The sequence below is a fragment of the Lontra canadensis genome, unplaced genomic scaffold (assembly GCF_010015895.1).
Source record: "Lontra canadensis isolate GAN:19392208 unplaced genomic scaffold, GSC_riverotter_1.0 scaffold18, whole genome shotgun sequence".
Classification (NCBI taxonomy): Eukaryota; Metazoa; Chordata; class Mammalia; order Carnivora; family Mustelidae; genus Lontra; species Lontra canadensis.
Genome location: NW_022631012.1, coordinates 22519550 through 22537984, shown reverse-complemented (window position 1 = coordinate 22537984; position 18435 = coordinate 22519550). Strand labels below are relative to the sequence as shown.

Below are 18435 nucleotides of genomic sequence, written 5' to 3'. Positions count from 1 at the left end.
GCAGGCTGATAATGAGCTAGAACCATGTCACAGGCCTAATCATTCGCCTCACTTCATCTCATCACCGCAAGAAGGGTTAGGATAGCGCAATATTTTGAGAAAGAGAGACATTTACCAAGCTTTATTACAGTATGTTGTTATAATTGTTTTAGTTTATTATTAGTTACTGTTGTTAATCTCTTCCTGTGCCTACTTTATAAATTTATCATAGATAGTTACAGAAAAAAACAATATATATATAGGATTTGGTACTATTCGTGACTTCAGGCATTCACCAGGGGCCTTAAAATATACCCCACCAGGGATAAGGGGAAACTATCGTAACTAGTCACAAAGCAGAAGAAAAATATCTTCCCTAACATGTTTCCTTTTCAGCGTCTTGTTCAATACTGGCCTAACATCCAGGTTCAGGAAGAGAACTTAATGTGTTTCTGCCCACTCTGGAAACAATTCTACTGGGAGGCTCAATAGTCCAGGTTAAGATTGCTCATTTCATGACTTGTAAATTACTAATTGTACAAACTTATGGAAGGAAGTTATTTTTTTCTAGCCCTTTTACAACCAACAATGTTTGCAAAACATCAAGATTCCAGAGAGAAACTAGAATTTTGCCGTTTTCATTGCTTGAAATTTTGTTAACCTGTATCTTTCCAAGAAATTGTCTTTATTTTGTAACAACCTGTTAACTGTCTCTGTAGCAGAACAAGGTCCACAGGAGCAAAACCATGACAACTAGGTGAAGACAAACCTCCAGCAGATTTTCTGCAATTGGAGAATTTGAGGGAGCGAGCCTGCTTATTCACTGGAAGCACCAACACGACCACTCCGCACAGCACCCCTCGCTCACACGGGGAAAGGGGTTAATTGTATACATTATGGACATATATTACATCCCACCGCGGTGTTACCCCTTCTCTCAACAGTTTTGTGACAAGGAGCACTTTAATAGGGTCTTTTCCTTTCCGTGTCCTCGCCCCGTCCGCGGCTGCGGCGGAGGAGGAACCCCTCTCAGAGCGCGCTTCGCACCCCTGCCGCGAAGTGGGCGCCGTCCGGGAGGTTAGCCAGGGTGCGGGCAAGGCTTCTAGAAACCGGATTTTCATGCTAAAACGGGATTCTACCTGTACTGGCAGCAGTTGTAAATTTACTAAATACGTTCTCTCCTGCGAGAGCACATTGCTGCTAAAATTCGGGGAATTCTCCCATTTTCCCGTCTTTGCAAAGAGAGGATAGATTCTAAAACAAATTTCCTTTCTTTTCTTCTCTCTCTTGTTTTGTTTTTTTTTTTTTTTTTGGCAATAGCTGAAGTACATTTATGGAGGTTTTCAGTACTTTGGTTAGAAAAGTTTATGCAAACCGAACTCAGACTCTGCCGCGCGCCCGGGGACTCTGTTTCACGGCCCCGCAGGGCTGTGGCGCGGGCGGACCTCCTCGCCTGGAAGCGAACGCGCTGACCCGCAAACTAACAGGCCGGCTCTCAGGCGGGTGGCAGGGGCGGAATCCGGCGACCCGCAGGCGACCCGGTCGTCAAAGCCGCGCCCCGGGACTGTCAGCTCCCGCTCTGCCCCTCCCCCATTCCCGCCGCCAGGGCCGGGGCGCGGGGGCGACAGGGGCGAGGCGGGGGCCCTGCGGGACGGCCACCGCCCGTCCCCGGCTGCACACCTGCCGCCCCCGCGCCGGGCGGCCGCGCTGACCCCCCCCGCGGGACGCCGGCACCGCAGGCCGAGGAGCACCGGCGCGGCGGCCTCGGGCGAGGGCGAGCGGGCGCGCAGGGCCGAGGGCGCTCTCGGCTTCAGGGCGGCCTCGCGAGCAGCCGGTGCGGCGGGCCGCGCTCTTTGAAACGCTGCACCGGGAGCCTCTCGCGTTCGGAACGGATATTTTTCTCAAACTGCAGATCCTCGCGGCTCCGCGGGCGGCCGGAGCGCAGGCCCGAGGCGGAGTCGCGACCCGCCCCCTCCCCCGCGGCCCTGCCTCCCGCCCCTCCCCCGCCCGGAGCGGCCCTCCGGGCGCCGCCCCCTCGCGAGCGCCCACTCGGTTCCTCCCAGCTGCCGCGCGAACGGGCCGCCCCCCGGGCTCCGCGGAGGGGGCGGAGGGAAGGGGCCGAACCCGGGCCCGGGCGGCCGCCGCCCCCGCCCCCGGCCCGCGCCGGCCCACGCCGGCTTCTGCGTCACTCGGCCGCGCGTGGGCGGGAGCCGGAGCGGCGAATGTGGCAAGCGCGGAATCTCCCCATGTGACCGCGCGCGGGGGGCGGGGGCGGCGGAGGCGGGCGGGGGAGGGGGAGGAGGAGGGGAGGGCGCAGCGCGCCGGGAGGAGCTGGGAAGCGAGGAGGAGGGCGGGCACGGCGGGGGAGGCACCGCCGCCACCGCCCGCGCGCCGCATCCCGGAGCAGCCGCCGCCGCCGCCGCCGCCGACGCGGCCGAGCCGAGCGCCGTCGGGGCTGGCTGGCGGGCGGGCGGGAGCGGCGTGTCCGAGCCGGGGTGGGGGGAGCCGGAGCGCGCGCCCACCGCCTTCCCTTCCCCCCTCGATGGGCGCGGGGGCGTCCCGGCCGCCGCAGCCGCCTGAGGAGGGAGCGCTGGGGGCCGTGTCTCCGGAGTCGGGGCCGAGCCGTCCTCGCGGGAGAGCGCGCCGAGCCCGCCGCAGCCGCCGGCCGAGTACGTACCTGCCCCGGCCCGCTTCGGCCGGGACGCGCGGCGCTCACGGGCTAACTTGGGCGGCGGAGGCGCGGGTGGCGCGGGCTCCGGGGCTGGCGTCCGGGGCAGCGGGCCCCGCGCGGGCGCCGGCGGAAGCGGACGGCGGCCTCTAGTCGTGTGGGCGATCCGCGGAGAAAGTCGGGGGCCGCGGCGGCGGGAAGGGGGCGAGCGGGGCCGCGGGCCGGGGGCGCGCGCCGTTGCTCCCGAGCCGGCGGGTGCGAGCGCTCCTCGAGGGCGGCCGGGGTCGTCGCCGTGTCGGCCGTGCTGGGGGCGCGCGCCCCGGGAAGATGTGGCCCGGACGGCCCTGATCGCTGCCGCCGGTGCCTCCCGCTCCCGAGCGCTGTTTCTGTTTCCGCGGCGGAAGGAGTTTTTTGGAAGTGGCTGTGCCAGAAACTTGGCTCCGGGCGCGGAGCAGCGGGAGACGCGTGCTCGCGGGGCCGAGCTTGGGGTTCCCGGCGCGGGGGGCGGCCGCCTGGAGAAGAGCCGTGCGACCTCACGCGTGCACAAGCATGGCAGTCGGGGTGCGGCTTCCAGACTCCAGGTTCGGGCGACCGAGACCGGAGGCGACCCCGGCCAGTGAGCCCAAGTGTTCTCCGCTCTCGGGGAAGGGCCGTGGGGCTGGAAGGCGCGCGTGGGTTCCGCGCACCGGCCTCGCAGCAGGTGGTCGCGAGGAGCCCCCCGGCCCGCCTGCAGCTGCCCCCACAGTCCCCGAGGGCGGCGGGCTTGGAGACGGGGGCAGCTGTCAGGTTAAAAGGGTCGACGTGGAGTGACCGCTCAAGGCCCCTGACTTGTCTGCAGACTCGAGGAGTGCAGAGATCGGAAGCAGAGACGGAAATGCTCGGATCTTGTTTAAAAATATTTTGGCAGTTTTAATAGATAATATTAGATTGCATAGGAACAGAGGCACGGAATTTAAAATAGATTAGTCACGGAGGAAATGCCAGGCTGTTTTGTTAGAAAAGTATGCACAGTGAATTACCTTCTTAGATTTTCACTTTTTTGAAAAATTTCCTTTCTAAGACATACCAGATTATGACACGTCATAATTTGTATGTGGGTTTCAAGAAGAAATATTGGGAAAGGGATGCTTAGGTTTACTTTATTTTGGGGTGGAGGCTGATATTTCCCTGAAGACTTAAAGGAGCTGCTTTCAATCTAAGTGCCAGTGAAAGTGGCTCTTAGATTCAAGGGTATCCCTTTTCCTCCATTTTTTAGTACTGAGACATTTTAATATTGTCCTCTAATTAAATTATCAAATTATGGTATCCTTACAGGTATTAATATGCATATAAAGGTTTTCTTAAGAACCTATGGCTGCCTGGCAAGGTCAGCCTTCTTTATTCTTGTTTGGGTGTTGGATGCTGGACAATTAGGTCTTGAAAGAAAATAATTTCAAGGAACCATTGGGAAGTTTCTTGTTTTAATTTTATTAGTATCTTGTACGAAAGTTAATGTGCCATCCTGATATTAGAAACACGTTATATTTCTTGGCTCTGGTGATTCCCAGTTATAGGTGAATGAATCAGTAATAATAATACAAACATGGAGGCATTGTAGATTTTTTATTTCATTTTGCTTGCTAATTGTGGATGTTATTAAAATGACAGAAATCCTTAGCAATACTATAGCTGATAAAAGGAAATTTAGTGAGTTCATATGTCTGGTAAACAAATTGATTTATTTAATAATTGATATCTTGTCCTTTTTCAGAATTATTAATACAATTTAACCTCAACTAAGTTAATTAAACATTTTCCCTTTTTGTGACCAGAATAACACCCATCGTCTTATAGGGAAGTTAATATATTTTCATCCCTCCTCGTTGTTAGAGAATCAGTTAAAGCATTTGATATTTTAATCACACTTTAAGGATATAATGGTTTATTATTCAAGATTTGGGGGGCGTTGCACTGTGGTTGCTTTGAAAGAAGAACTTAAGTGTATTACAAAGTGGGAGAGATCTTTGAAGAATATATGGGTTGAACTTTAAGTATTCAAAGTAAAAGGTGGTTGGATGGAAACAGAAATATGTCAGGTTTTTGTGTCTCTTGACCTTAACTCTAAGACTTGGGCCTCATTCCATTAGAGGTCTGTTTGTTTTGTTGGTGCAGTTCATGTGCATTATGAATATGATGTTTTATGTTACCTTCGTAGAAATGAGCACTTTATAATATGTTTTGATCAGTGTTAAGATCCTGCTAACGTACAGTTGTCTTGCATATGCATATTTTTATCGTGGAGTTTATTAAGTATATTAAGGAATAAATAATACTCTTTCAAGCATGATATAAGATTCTCAGCCCCTTTGTTTTGGATTCAGTTTTATCTTATATGCTTTTTTCATTCTTTTCAGTGGAATGAAGAATAGTAGTTATGATATTAAATGCAAATTTTCTTTTTGATCTGGCATGTTCAAAAACTAGTACAATAGTAGAGTATACTCTTAAACTTAATAATGAAACAAGTGGGAATTCTGAGAAGTTGGTGCTGGAAAAAAATAGTAATCCTCATCTTGTCAGAATTCGCACAGCTAAAACCTGGCATTAAGCTTTCAAATACTTTGTCATTTCTCAGCACCTTGGATTTAGGGGGCTGCGCAGTTACTTTGCACAGTATGTTAATTTTAAGGAGAAATTTATAGAAAAAGGATGCCTTCTGCATGCTCAGAGGACATTCATGTTTGTTGAATGACTTGTCTGTTGGTTGGTTGAAGAATTTCCAGCCATATCCTATGAAGGGGTAAGACACTTTTTCCTCCAGTTTCATTCAGAATTCAGAAAAAAATCAATAGGAGGGAACATTTTATGTTCCCCAAATTACTGTTAATTCATTAGGAGCTGTGTGTTCAACTCATAGCTCTGACAGTAATAAGATCCTGAATATTTTAAGATCACTGAATGCTTACTGATTTGCCTAGGTTAAATTATTTGGTACTTGGAACACAGAAACACCAGCTCTGCAATCTGAAGTAACCCATGATGTAAGTAAACTTTATATGTAATTATTTCAGCTTGAGTTCTAACACTAGGACAAAAGTTTAAAAGAATTCATTTCCTAGGCTTAGTGCTTATCCTTGCCTAAGCCAACCTCTGGCTTGTCCTAAACCTTTTCCATTTCAACCTGCAGTATACCCACTGCACCTTTCTCACCAGGCCCCTATGCCTTCAGACTCCATACTTCCAAACTCAGTGGTGCACTTCTGAGGCTTTAAATGCAGTCTCTGCCCTTAGGTTTCCTCATTCTTTCCTTAACATTTCCAGTCCGTCTTTTCATTTCCTTTAGCATGCACTGGATTTCCATCTCGATGTTAAGAGGAAAACAATCTGGTGGAACTAATTCACCTTAATCTGTAAATGACTCATGAGCTAACTCTTCCCAAGGTTTTTCCACATTTCTTATAAATCTGTAAGAAACTGCTGTTAACTTAGACAGTTTTAAAGTAAAAAATTCAGGCTGTGTTGGGAGGAAGGAATTTATAGTCCCTTGCATGAAAACTAAGTCAGATTTTACTGGGATTCTGCCCTTGCTATCTCCTCATTCCTGAAGGGTCTCTGTTCTTTGGAATGCCACAGACTTCATGGAAGTGTGTATATACTCTGTGTGTGTGTGTGTGTGTGTGTGTGTGTGTGTGTATTTCCTGCATGATGAAGAGGAGGATTCAGGAGTAGTGATTATCAATCCATTTGATATTTGTGGATAACTTTTATATTGCATTTTAATTTATAGGAACAAAGAAGGAAAAGACCTAGAATCTTTGATGACCTCTTAACATGCTGGTGTTGGGACTGGACTAACCCATGAAGTATATTATAGTCCTAACCACATGTAGTTCCTGTATATGGAAATACATCCTTAGATCTCTTGGGAAAATAGCCATGTTACGGAAATCCAAATAGCCTTGTAAGAAGGAAGTATTGAGGATGAGAGAATGTAAAAGCTTTTAGGGAAGGTAGTAGCTAAAGTGATAGATTGGTCATTGGGATACCAGTTCACAAAGAGAGCATCCCTTTGGGAGGCTGCTCATCGTAATCAGTCTCAGATGTCGGATTTCATTCAGGAGCAACCTTTATAGAGTTGTTATTCTACATTGAACACTTGGCTAGAAGTGGGGGATAGGATATGAATGAGACTGAGTTTCTGCCTTCAGGCAGCTTAAAACCTCTGTTCTGCAGAGCCTGGTCAGGTTTCTTCTTCATCCCATAGCTGCTTCTGTATAACACTTAGCACTTATCACCGTGTTTAAATGTCTTGCTTCTTTGTCTTCCTTCACCCTCGTAACTCGTTCTCCATGAAGGGTCGTTTGAAGAAGTGGGGAAAAAATGAGAAAGTAGTGTAGGGTTCAGAGAAGGGACAGGACACCAGGGGGGTGTGGAAAAGGCCAGTGGAGGTGGGCAGGAGAGAGTATGCCAGGCACAGGGGCAGGGAATGTGCCTCCCACATTCAAGGAGTGCCTGGTGTATCCGTTTGGCATAAGCACAGGGCCGTGTTTGGGACCAGAGAGAAGGCTGGAAAGGTACAGGTTTGGATCTGGGATGCCTCTCTGAGAAGTCTGGACTTCTTTCTCGTTGCAGTGGGGAAATTTGCACAGGTGGGTACAGAGTCACACCTGTACTGTAGGAAGATAAAGGTGGTATTGCAAGGTGGGATGTCTTGAAGCTAAGGAAGCTGTTTTCAGAGTGGAAACAAGAAGCGGTGAAACTAGAATTAGGTGCTCTTGAGGCAGAGAAAGAAAAGGATGGATATGTGGCTTAAGGAGATGAAGATTTGAGGAAGGAAGAGGAAGAAAGCACAAAGGTGAAAGTGTAGTGATGCAACTGAAAAAGAGAAACAGGAAGGGTAGAGTTGGGATTCTGAAAGGAGAGAAACATGCAGACTTGCTTTTGGACTTAAAAATTTGAGATTTTGACAGTTTCCAGGTAGTAGTTCAAATGCAGAATTATCACAAATGATTTGTGCTGATGTTCTCAAACTTGTCCATTATGAGGATCATTTTTGTAAATTAAAAACATTGCAGATGTTCACTGATAATTTTACTTTTAGTATTTGTTGAGAATTCATACACTGTAAGAACAGCTGCCATGAATTCGGTTACGCTCTTAAATGAGTTAAGAGGCAGGGAAGAGAGCGTAATATGCCACTAACCACGTCAGGTAGCCAGCGTTTCAAGGAGCTGTGGTCAAGCCGCAGAGAGGTTCGAGGGAGGGCCGGTGATAACACGGTGGTTTCTCCGAGCTCCAACCGAGTCCGAGCCCGGGAAGGCGGACTGAAGCTCCTCAGAAGGGAGGGAGACGGTGAAGACCCTCCGTCCCACACCACATCCTCATATCCCCACATCCCCACATCTCTGAGGAGAAGGGTGGAGAAGTCTTGCTTCCCTCAGGCATGTCGAGTGCTTCCTTGTGGTTCAGTGACAACATAGGAGTTGACCAGTCGAGTTTTCTGGGCCAAACTCACCCTTTTTTTCATTGAGCAGGTTTGAATCTGACAGATGACTGATCCTACCTCTAAGGAGGAGGCAGCGTTCTGTTTTGTTTTATTTTTAAGGTTCTGGAACAGCCGTTACCATTTAAAATAGATTAATGAATAACAAATGACAACAAATGGCCTTAAACGAATCCATTGTTGTTTAATTCCTCTTCTTCTCCCAGTGGCACTCGCTCGCTGTGTGTAGGTAGCAGGACTTTGGTGTGGATTTTGAATGCAGTAAAAATTAGTAACTGGTTTCTCTTCACTGTGGAATTCACGAAAAGGTCAGACTCAGCATGGTTGTTCCAGCATCCTGAAAAGACCAGGTAACGGTCTTCAGCTGAGTAAATTCACTGTGCTGTTAGCTACCTGTGTACAGTGTTATTGGCAGGATCTTTTCCTGTTTGCTTCAGATTCGAGAGAGAGCTGCAGTTAGAAGCTCGCTCCTGATTTATTTGACCTTCATGTTGAAGCATGAATAGATACAGCATTTTTAAAAACAGAAAATCTCATAAGAATTTTCTTTTAAATCAAATCAAGTTAATGTATGAGGTGGTGGGTGTTTGAATGATCATATCACAACAGGCATTAGTAGGGAACTGAAACATTCTCCCAAGGCAAAAGCTTAAGGAGGAAACTCCTCTCCCAGCAGCAGGTGTGGGCCTTCAGAAGCCTCCTGGGACCCTGACAAGCTCACGGAGTTATCTTTCATCTGGTATCTTGACTTTGGGAATGCACACGTGGTCCTATCAGTCATTACAGAGATAGTGTAATAACTACTACTTTCTTCCTGCTTCTGCTTTTTTATCCCCTAGGGAACTAGGGTTTTTTGTTTTTTTTTTTTTCTTCCTGGGTAAAGATGAGAAAGGATAAACATTTGAAATTAATTTTTTCCAAAATTATAGACATTTTAGAAGAATAAAACTTAAGTTTGGGTCTTTAGTTTTCCTTAAGTTTCTCTTTAAGTTTGACATATCTTTTGTCTTGTTGCTAATAAAAAGATTCAAAAACTATTCTTAACTGATTTTCTCACATACTCTTTAGACGAAAGAGTATGTGAGAAAATCAGTTAAGAATAGTTCCATAATTTTGGGGAGCGCATATGATGATAATTGATGACACCATAAACCTTGCAGTTGCATAGCTCTCTTCAAAAGAGAAGATTGTGTGGGCATGGGGTATATATGAGATGGATGACTTCTGCCTCTGAAACCAATAATACATTATATGTTAATTGAATTTAAATGAAAAAAGATTGCTTGTGTGTGTGTGCACGCACACGTGTGGTTATACGTGTATATGTATTTTTTTGTGTACTGGAGTTGAAAGTCTTTGAAGCTCTTGCATTCTGTGTATGATGGGAAAGGAAGTTTCCTTTCTCCCTTAGATGCTTTCTATGAGTCCTTCTGTTGGTATAATGCAGTCCAATACAGATTTAAACTTGTGTCTGTAGTTCCCAAGAGTTGTGTTTCTGTGGGTTAGTGTCCAGCTGGATGATATACTGTCTCCCTGGAGAGTCTCCCTGGAGTGGGAGGACAAGTAGATACTCCTCTGTGTGATGTAGAAGATGCAAGAGTGTTTTTATCCAGAGGGATCAAGTGGCCTGAACCTGAAGGTAGATTTAAAGAATCTGGATGATCACAGAACAAGTAGGAGTTCCTGGTGCCCTGAAGGTACACTAAATAGGGATCTTCTAGTGTAGTTTGCCAAGTTTGCCAAACCATGGGAGTCTCACAACACAATGACCTGGGAAATTGTATTTTTTTTTTAAGATTTTATTTATTTGTCAGAGAGACAGAGCGCCCTTGCGCAAGAGCACAAGCAGGGGAGCCACAGAGAGAGAAGGAGACTCCTTTTTGAGCAAGGAGTGTGATAAGGGACTTTCCCAGGACCCTGGGATCATGTCTGAGTGGAAGGCAGATTCTTAACCCACTGAGCCACCCAGGCGTCCGGGAAATTATCAGCACTCCAAGTGACGGTCCTGGGTGCTAGCAGAAAGCTGCTGCTCCCCAATTGAATCTTTTTTTTTTTTTTTTTTTTTTTTTTTATGTCTTGGGAAGTTATCAAGTCACCTGGAAACACCCTTATAAAATAAAGGACCATAAAATTTGAGGCGGTCACTGGTTGATCAAAGCAGATTGTGGGTGACACAGACATTCCTGAAGATGGGGCTTCCCAGAAGTCAGTCCTTAGGGTGTTAGGGAGATACAGTATCCCTGAGTGGGATGACGGAGACTAGAATTTTGATAGCATTCTGATCATGGTATAAAGAACAAGTCCCAGATGTGGTGGCCTCCTGGCCTTCAGAGATGTCCTAATACTCTTCTGCTTGCCTTATCTCCTAGTTCACTGTTGCTCTGTACTATTTTGAATCGAGGCTGGACCTTCCATTTCCCTCTGATGCACATACATATTCTTACATATTCTTACGCTCTTCTGTAATGTTCTCTGTAGAGGGCCACAAGGTCCTTTTTAATCCTAAAGGTGCAAGTTGATTACAACATGTTTGTTTGTTTCTCTTAAATGGAAGTACTTGGCCAACTTCTCTTTGTATGTGGGAGGTCTCCAGGCAACTGTGAATAACTTTTAAAGGCTGCTAGGAGGTCAGGAAGTGCTTTGCTGGGTCTTGTTCTGGCTCTTTAAAAGCAGGCTTCTTGGTCTTGATTGGGCCCCAAAATTCTGTTTCTTCCTGGACTGTCTTGGGCTGTCTGCAGCTGCATTAGAGGTTGTTCCAGCCTGCGTATCTGACCCTTAAACACACCAAGATCCAGGCTGCTACTTTGCACGCAGGGCAGATCTGTTAAAACATCCTATCTTACGCCATCTTCAAGTGCTAGATGTTTGCAAGAGAATCCCATCATCCTGATTTTTCTGTAGCCCAGTGCCTTTGCAGTTCTTAGACTCTCACAGATGTAATCCTGTGGTCAATCTGTTACTCTTTTCTTCATGGACTCAGCAAAAAGTGTCAAAGAATGGTAGCCATTTCCTCTCCTTTATCACTAGTACCTAAGTGATCACCAAATCTTGTTATTTATTTTGAAATTTTCCTGCCTTTTTTCCTGGGTTCTTAAATACACCACCTATCTTCTGACCTCCAATTCATACTGAAATCCATTGTGCTCAGCCTACCAGGCCAATCTTACTTGTTTTTCTTTATAAATTGGGAATTACTGTACCAGTCTGGCAGGGCTGCTACAAGGATTACAGATCTTCTTTAACTTACCTTTATGCGTACATGCCAGTAAACCCTTCGAAAGTTGAAGATTGCCATGAGTTGCATTTAATGCAGCTAACTTACTGAATATCAGAGCTTAGCTTAGCCACCTTCATTGTGCTCAGAACACTCCAGCTTACAGTTGGGCAAAAATCACCTAACACAAAGTCTATTTTATAGTAAAGTGTTGAATAGCCCATGTAATTTATTGAATACTGTTCTGAAAGTGGAAAAAGAATGGTCGGTGTGGGTACAGAATAATTGTAAGCATATCCGCTGTTGACCTCATCATTGTGTGGCTGACTGGGAGCTTTGGCTTGCTGCTGTTAACCAGCATCAGGAGTGTCACTAGCCCAGGAAAAGACCAGAACTCAAAGTGGCGTGGTTTCTACTCAGTGTATATGGCTTTCCCACCATCAAAAAGCTGAAAAATCGTAAGTCGAACCTGTGAGTTGGGTACCGTTTGTAGATGTCATGTAAAGTGTTAATCATATTGTCTGACGCAAAGTCAGTATTCAGCAAATGGCAGCGTAACAGACTTCTCTCCTCCTGGAATCTGATTATTCTTCACCTCACCTTTCACACCACGGAAGCAAGCAGCAAAACGCATAGACAGAAGTATGGGATATAGAGCCCCTGTGAGCCTTGATTCGAGTCCTTGACTTCCGCTTGACTGCCTGTAAGATTTCAGGCAAATTGCTTATATTCTTTATTTTTTTTATTTCATTTATTTATTTGACAGAGAGAGAGATCACAAGTAGGCAGAGGCAGTCAGAGAGAGAGAAAGGGAAGCCGGCTCCCTGCTGAGCAGAGAGCCGGATGTGGGGCTCCATCCCAGGACCCTGAGATCATGACCTGAGCCGAAGGCAGAGGCTTAACCCACTGAGCCACCCAGGCGCCCCCGATTAGTTATGTTCTTTATATTTTTCACTTTAAAATGGAAACAGTTATACTGACCACTAGGATTGGTAGAAGAATAACATGAGGTGACTTTGTTCGAGGGGGAATGCATCCTTAACTAACGGCAGTTGCTGCGCAAATGCTCCTGGTCTTTGTCCTTCCGGGAGCACTTCTGTCCATTCCGCAGTGTCCGATGAGGACGTGTAGGAATTTTGGAGCTGGTGTCACGAGTGTGTCCTCTCTTCTTCTTGCAGGTCGAGTCCATCCACAGTAATGGCCGCGGCCTTACCCAGGACGCTGGGGGAGTTGCAGCTGTACAGAATATTACAAAAAGCCAATCTGCTCTCTTATTTTGATGCCTTTATCCAACAAGGTGGTGACGATGTCCAGCAGCTCTGTGAAGCGGGGGAGGAGGAGTTCTTGGAAATCATGGCCCTCGTGGGCATGGCCAGCAAGCCCCTTCACGTCCGAAGGCTCCAGAAGGCGCTAAGAGACTGGGTGACAAACCCCGGCCTGTTCAACCAGCCGCTGACGTCGCTGCCCGTCAGCAGCATCCCCATCTACAAGCTGCCGGAGGGCTCGCCCGCCTGGCTGGGCGTGTCCTGCAGCAGCTACGACAGGGGCAGCAGCGCCCGCGAGCCGCACCTGAAGATCCCCAAGTGCGCCGCCGCCACCTGCGTGCAGAGCTTGGCTCAGGGCAAGGCCGACGCGGCGGGGAGCGTGGTGCTGCCGGGCCTCGGGGAGGCCAGACTCTGGCAGGGCCACCACGCCCCCGAGAGCGAACACAGCCTCTCGCCCGCCGACCTGGGCTCGCCCGCGTCCCCCAGAGAGAGCAGCGAGGCGCTGGACGCGGCTGCCGCGCTCTCCGTGGCCGAGTGCGTGGAGCGGCTGGCGCCGTCGCTGCCCAGGAGCGACGCGGGTGACGTGCGGGAGCTGCTGAGGAGCAACAAGAAGCTGGCCAAGATGGTCGGCCACATCTTCGACATGAGCGACGACGACCCGCGCAAGGAGGAGGAGATCCGCAAGTACAGCGCCATCTACGGCCGCTTCGACTCCAAGAGGAAGGACGGGAAGCACCTCACGCTGCACGAGGTAAGACTCCGCGTGCGTCCCTTCGTGCCTCCCGCGTCTGTCCTCGTCGTTCCTCACCGACGAGTGCGCTAGCTCTCGGCCGCGGGGGACGTACGGCCCCGGGAGCGGCGCTGGAGATCGTCGGTGTTGGCAGCAGGGCCCCTCTTCAAGGAAGACGGAGCGTGTTTGTCGTGTCGGGGCGTGTCTGTGTGGGGCTCAGGTGCGCGGGGCGCGGACGCCGTGTGGGGCGACTTCCGGGAAACCCGGACCGAAGCGGGAGAGCGCAGAGCCGTTGCGCTTAAAGGCGGTCTGTTTTTTAATTAAGACATAAAATAGGATTTTAAATACAACCGTTCACGGAAAAGGCCTGTGGGGTGCCTGGGTGGCTCAGTCAGGGAAGCATCTGACTCTTGATTTCGGCTCAGGTCACCATCTCAGGGTCGTGAGTTCGCGTCCCGTGTGGGGCTCCGCGCTGGGCCCGGAGCCTGCCTGAGCTTCTGTCTCTGCCCCTCCTCTCCCTCTTGTAGAGAGGTGGGTAGACAGGTGGCATTTTCGTAGACTTTAGAATAAAAACTTATAAAAAAAAAAAAAAGACCAGAACTTAAAAGTAATTTTCAACTAGCATAGACAATAAAATTTTATTAGATGAATGTTACAAGTATTATGATGGATTCGAAAATTGTTTTGGTTTGATATTCGGCATTAAAATTCTCATCATCTGTTTGTAGCTCTCTGTCCAGAAATACCCTTCTCCAGCCGAAGAACACATCCCTCTCTCTCTCTCTCGCATGCATCGCCTTCTTCTTGTCCATCTGGTCAGTGCATCATTTCTAAGATGTAGCTCAAGTGTAAACTTAAGTCTGTTCTGATAAGTTTTCCCACAAGTAGAATGACCTTCCCTTTCCTTTCCATTTTTATCCCTGCAGACACCACTGTCACAGTAACTTAAGCACTTCACTGTACTTACTTGTATGCTGATCTGTCCCTCACAGTGTACTTTGGTTTTCTTCAGGGCAGAGATAATGTCTCGTTCATTTTTATATCCTCAGAGTCTAAAACACCCTATACATGTTTGGCAAATAAATGCATTTTCAGAGTTAAAAAGACTATTTTATTGCTAAATTTTTTATAGCATTTATCCGATAGAAGAAATAAATCCTGTAGAAGAAATAAAATGTTCATTTGAATGTAGTATTCCATGTAAGAAACATTAGGTTTTTCCCCTCAGATTTGTACTTTAACACAGCAAAGAATATATACTTACTGCAAAAATATTCAATTATTATAAAAGGATGTAAAGAAATTGAATCTGTAAACTTTCAGATAGTTTTCTTTACGTGTACAAATAAGGGATCGTATTTGGTACACTATCCTCTAACTCCTTTTTTTTTTAAAAAAAAACTTGTAACACTATACTCACAGTACAGTGTATATTAGGTATCTTTCCAAGTGAATACACCTAGAGTTACCTTTTTTATTTTGGGGTCGTATTGTATTCCAGAATGTGAATGTGCCCTTATTTATTTATCTGAACCATTCATTTGGTGCCATTTAGGATGTTTCTATTTTTTTTTATACTACATATGGTAGACATGAACATTATATACATACTCTTTTACAGACAGACTTGGCGTGTTTTCCTGTAGAATAGATTCCAACATGTAGAATAATGGAATCAAAGAATATATAGATTTAATATTTTAGTAGATACTGCTGAATTGCATTATAAAACTGCAACTTTATAATTCCATTATTACATGCAACTGTCCATTTCTCCACACTCTTGCTAATACTGCATTTATCATTCTTTTTAATCTTCGACAAACAGATGAAAAATTTTCATTGCTCAAGTTTACTTTACTTAGTGAGGATGACTATCTTTTCATATGTATAATAGACATAAAATTTTATGTTCTTATCATTTGTTTTAATTGTTTAATGTTTTGTTTAATGTTTAATTGTTTGATGTTTTAATTTATTTTTCTTACCCCTAAGAAATTTGATTGGTTAAAACTTTTTATATTTTAAGGATATTAACCTTTTGTCTTACGTTGTAAACATTTTCCCAGATTATCATTTGTCCTTTGACCTTTCAGCCTCATTTGCCATGTGGAAGTTTAATTTTATATAGTACTATTTATTGATCTTATCCTATATGATTTCATTAGTCTAGTTCTCTATTCTTTTACCAGTATAGAATTACTTTAATTACTGTAGCTAAATAATGTATTTTGATATCTGGACAGGCAAGTGTTCCTTCAGTAGTCTTGTTTTGTAGTGTCTATCTTTCTGGGTGGTCATGCATTTCTTCTTCCAAATGTAATTTTTATATTTATTTATTAAAAGATTTTATTTATTTGAGAGAGAGCAAGAGTGTACGTACATGAGCAAGAGGAGGGGCAGAAGAAGAGGGACGAGGAGACTCCCCACTGAGTAGGGTGCCGATGTGAGGCTTAATCACAGGACCCTAAGATTATGACCTGAGCTGAAGTCAAACACCCAACCTACTGAGCCACCCAGAGGCCCCCCAAATGAAATGTTTAATGCATTTATTAAATTGCGCAAAAACTTCTATGGTATTTTTATTAAATTCCTTAAAGCTATGGATTAATTTGGGAAAAACTGACATACTTAAAATAATGAAAACTCCATATAGTAATGTAGTGCGTATATTCACGTATTTAGATCTTTTATATTTCTCCGTAATTCTACAGTATTTTTATTCATGTGTCACAGAGGTTTTTCATATTTCTTGTTAGGTCAAATACTGAAGTATATATATACATATTAAATGTCTTCTATATATTCAAATTTTTATTTAATAGAGGATATGCAAATATATAAGATTTAAAAAGGATATAATTGTAAATGAAATTTTTTCCTGCTTTTTAAAAAAGATTACTGTCACTGGCTGATTTTTGCATATTAATCTTGTTTTTGGCAATTTCACTGTCATCTTTTTAAATAAATGCTTTTAGATGTGAATGCATACTGGAGCTTAAAATAAGGAAATTGGTTAGCAAAATGTTTTAAGTAACAGTGCATCTGATTTGATCTATTTTGGGCATATCCCTTTGTAATTGTATGTATAGTTGCCACACAGTAACTGACTCGCAAGAACTTAGGAATCCATCTAGAAAATACACTTAGCATTATAATTCAGACACATTTTGATGCTTTCATTACCCATGAATTAATGGAGGAATCTACCAAAAGGCTATTATGGTTGTCATTAATAGAAAACAAAGGGCAATGCATGTTGGTAATTTTAGTTTCATGCTTTAATCTAGTTCTAATGTAATTTTAAAATATAGCAGATGAAACCCAAAGTTGAGTCAGTATTTTTTCAAAGTGAAAGTATGTTAAGAGATGACTTTGATAAACCAAATCAACCTCACTTTTTTTCTTTTTAAAGTCCTAACCTACTTTTAAAAAAATAGAAAAATTATTTCACACTTGGCTTTTGCTTAAGGTTTCTTTGCTTCTTTGGATAAATAGGTACAGATGGTATTTAGGTAATGAGATTATCATGAGTTTCCCAAAATAAGAGAACACTCAGAATGAGTGCTAGAAGGCTGAGATGTGGGGGCGGGGGCTTTAGAATATGTGGCTTGTATCTTTGAAACTTAGACCACTTGTTATTTGTAAACTCAAGTATGTGAATCCGGTCCAAAAATACAGTTTACGATAGATGTTTATGAATCAGGATGCTTCCTTCAAACCAGTAGCCATTCAGCAGCTTGGTGGATATTATGAAATCCTGAGAGAATTAAAAGAAAGGTACTACATTAAGTGTACCTCCTAGTATGGTAATTTCACATTTTCTCCCTTGACCATGTAAAATGAGTGAAAGATATGTGAGTTTTTCTAAATTCCTTAGATTAAAGAACAGTACTGGTTTGTCCTCAATTTCCAAATAAGGAAATATATGACTCATTGTTAAGTCACTGTCAGTATTTGAGAGTTTTCTTCATGAACCCCATGTGGACACTGTTCTTTCAATCTTTCAAGACCTACTACTGTAATATGTAGGTCACTAGTGAACGAAAGCCAAAAAGTTATCTGCACCTGAAAACATTTTCTCAGCTCTAAACTACATAAAATTCTCTTTCTTACATGCATTTTTATACTTAATTCCAAATGTGCTATATATCAGGCAGTAAAGAATTATGAAATTAATCATTGTTAGAATAAACACTTTTTTGTTTCCTTAAAGCTAAAAAATCAGCGACGGTCTTGGTACCTGACTGGATGTGGCCTGGTGTATAGGAGTCAGACCATGAAGATAGTGTGAATGGCTGGGCCTTGAACCATACTTGTTGTTGGGGTGAGGCAGGTTCTAAGGAACAAACCCCAAAGTGTTAGAAGTCCAGGCAGATATGTTTCGTCTTTCCCGAGGTGTGTTACATGGTAAGCAGACAAGCAGTGTATGTGTCAGATCTTAAGTCAGTGAATGGATGAGGAGAAAGAAACTGAAAATTAAGAGCAGCAAGGCAATGGAGGAGGCAGGAGCTTGCGGTATCAGAAATGTGAGCGAGTAGTCAACTTGGCATTCTAGAATATTTGTCAGATAGCAACTTCCGATTGGAGAGTTCCGGCACTTAAAGATGGGAGGAGGAGGATGGGTAAGTGGGTAAGTTGTAGACCTACTGGAAATTCTATAGGAGCTGAAGTGTGTGTGTTACTAAGATAAGGACTTGGGCCCACAGAATATGCCACATTTAGGTCAGTTTTCCTTGTAGTGTTGAGAAGTTAAGGCTGAAGCTTTCAGAGGAACCCAGCAGTCTTAGTTTTGAGAGGGGAGGACTTTTGAACCTGGGACCCCCATAGATAGACCTGAATACATTGTTGGTAAGTTATGATGCTTTATTCTAAACTCTTAGAAAGCATTGATTTCAGCATCATATACTTGAAAATAATTTTTTTTAAATCATTTTAAAAAAATGGGTTATGGACTATCAGGGTAGTCTGCTTTTGAGTCATCTTGGTAAGTCATATTTTTCTAAATATGTCCATTTCATCTAAGTTTTCAAACTCATTATTGTAAAGTTGTTTATCGTTTTTAAGACCTACTATTGTTTGTACATTTCTCTCTTT

At 44.8% G+C, this 18435-nt stretch overlaps 1 protein-coding gene across 6 annotated transcripts in view; it reads left to right on the top strand.

Moving 5' to 3' along the window:
* Positions 1–2462: 2462 nt before the first annotated feature.
* Positions 2463–18435, top strand: part of NAB1 (NGFI-A binding protein 1) — a 42166-nt gene continuing 26193 nt past the window's right edge. Inside the window, exons 1-4 of one of the 6 annotated variants that reach the window (XM_032860217.1) lie at positions 2464–2648; positions 5605–5667; positions 11702–11801; positions 12522–13359. In XM_032860217.1, the coding sequence (XP_032716108.1) occupies positions 12541–13359 (819 nt within the window). In that variant the 5' untranslated portion in view covers positions 2464–2648; positions 5605–5667; positions 11702–11801; positions 12522–12540. Of the gene's footprint in view, positions 2649–4939; positions 5668–11701; positions 11802–12521; positions 13360–18435 lie in introns of those variants that run through there. The other 5 variants (XM_032860218.1, XM_032860215.1, XM_032860216.1 and 2 more) reach the window with 5 other exon arrangements.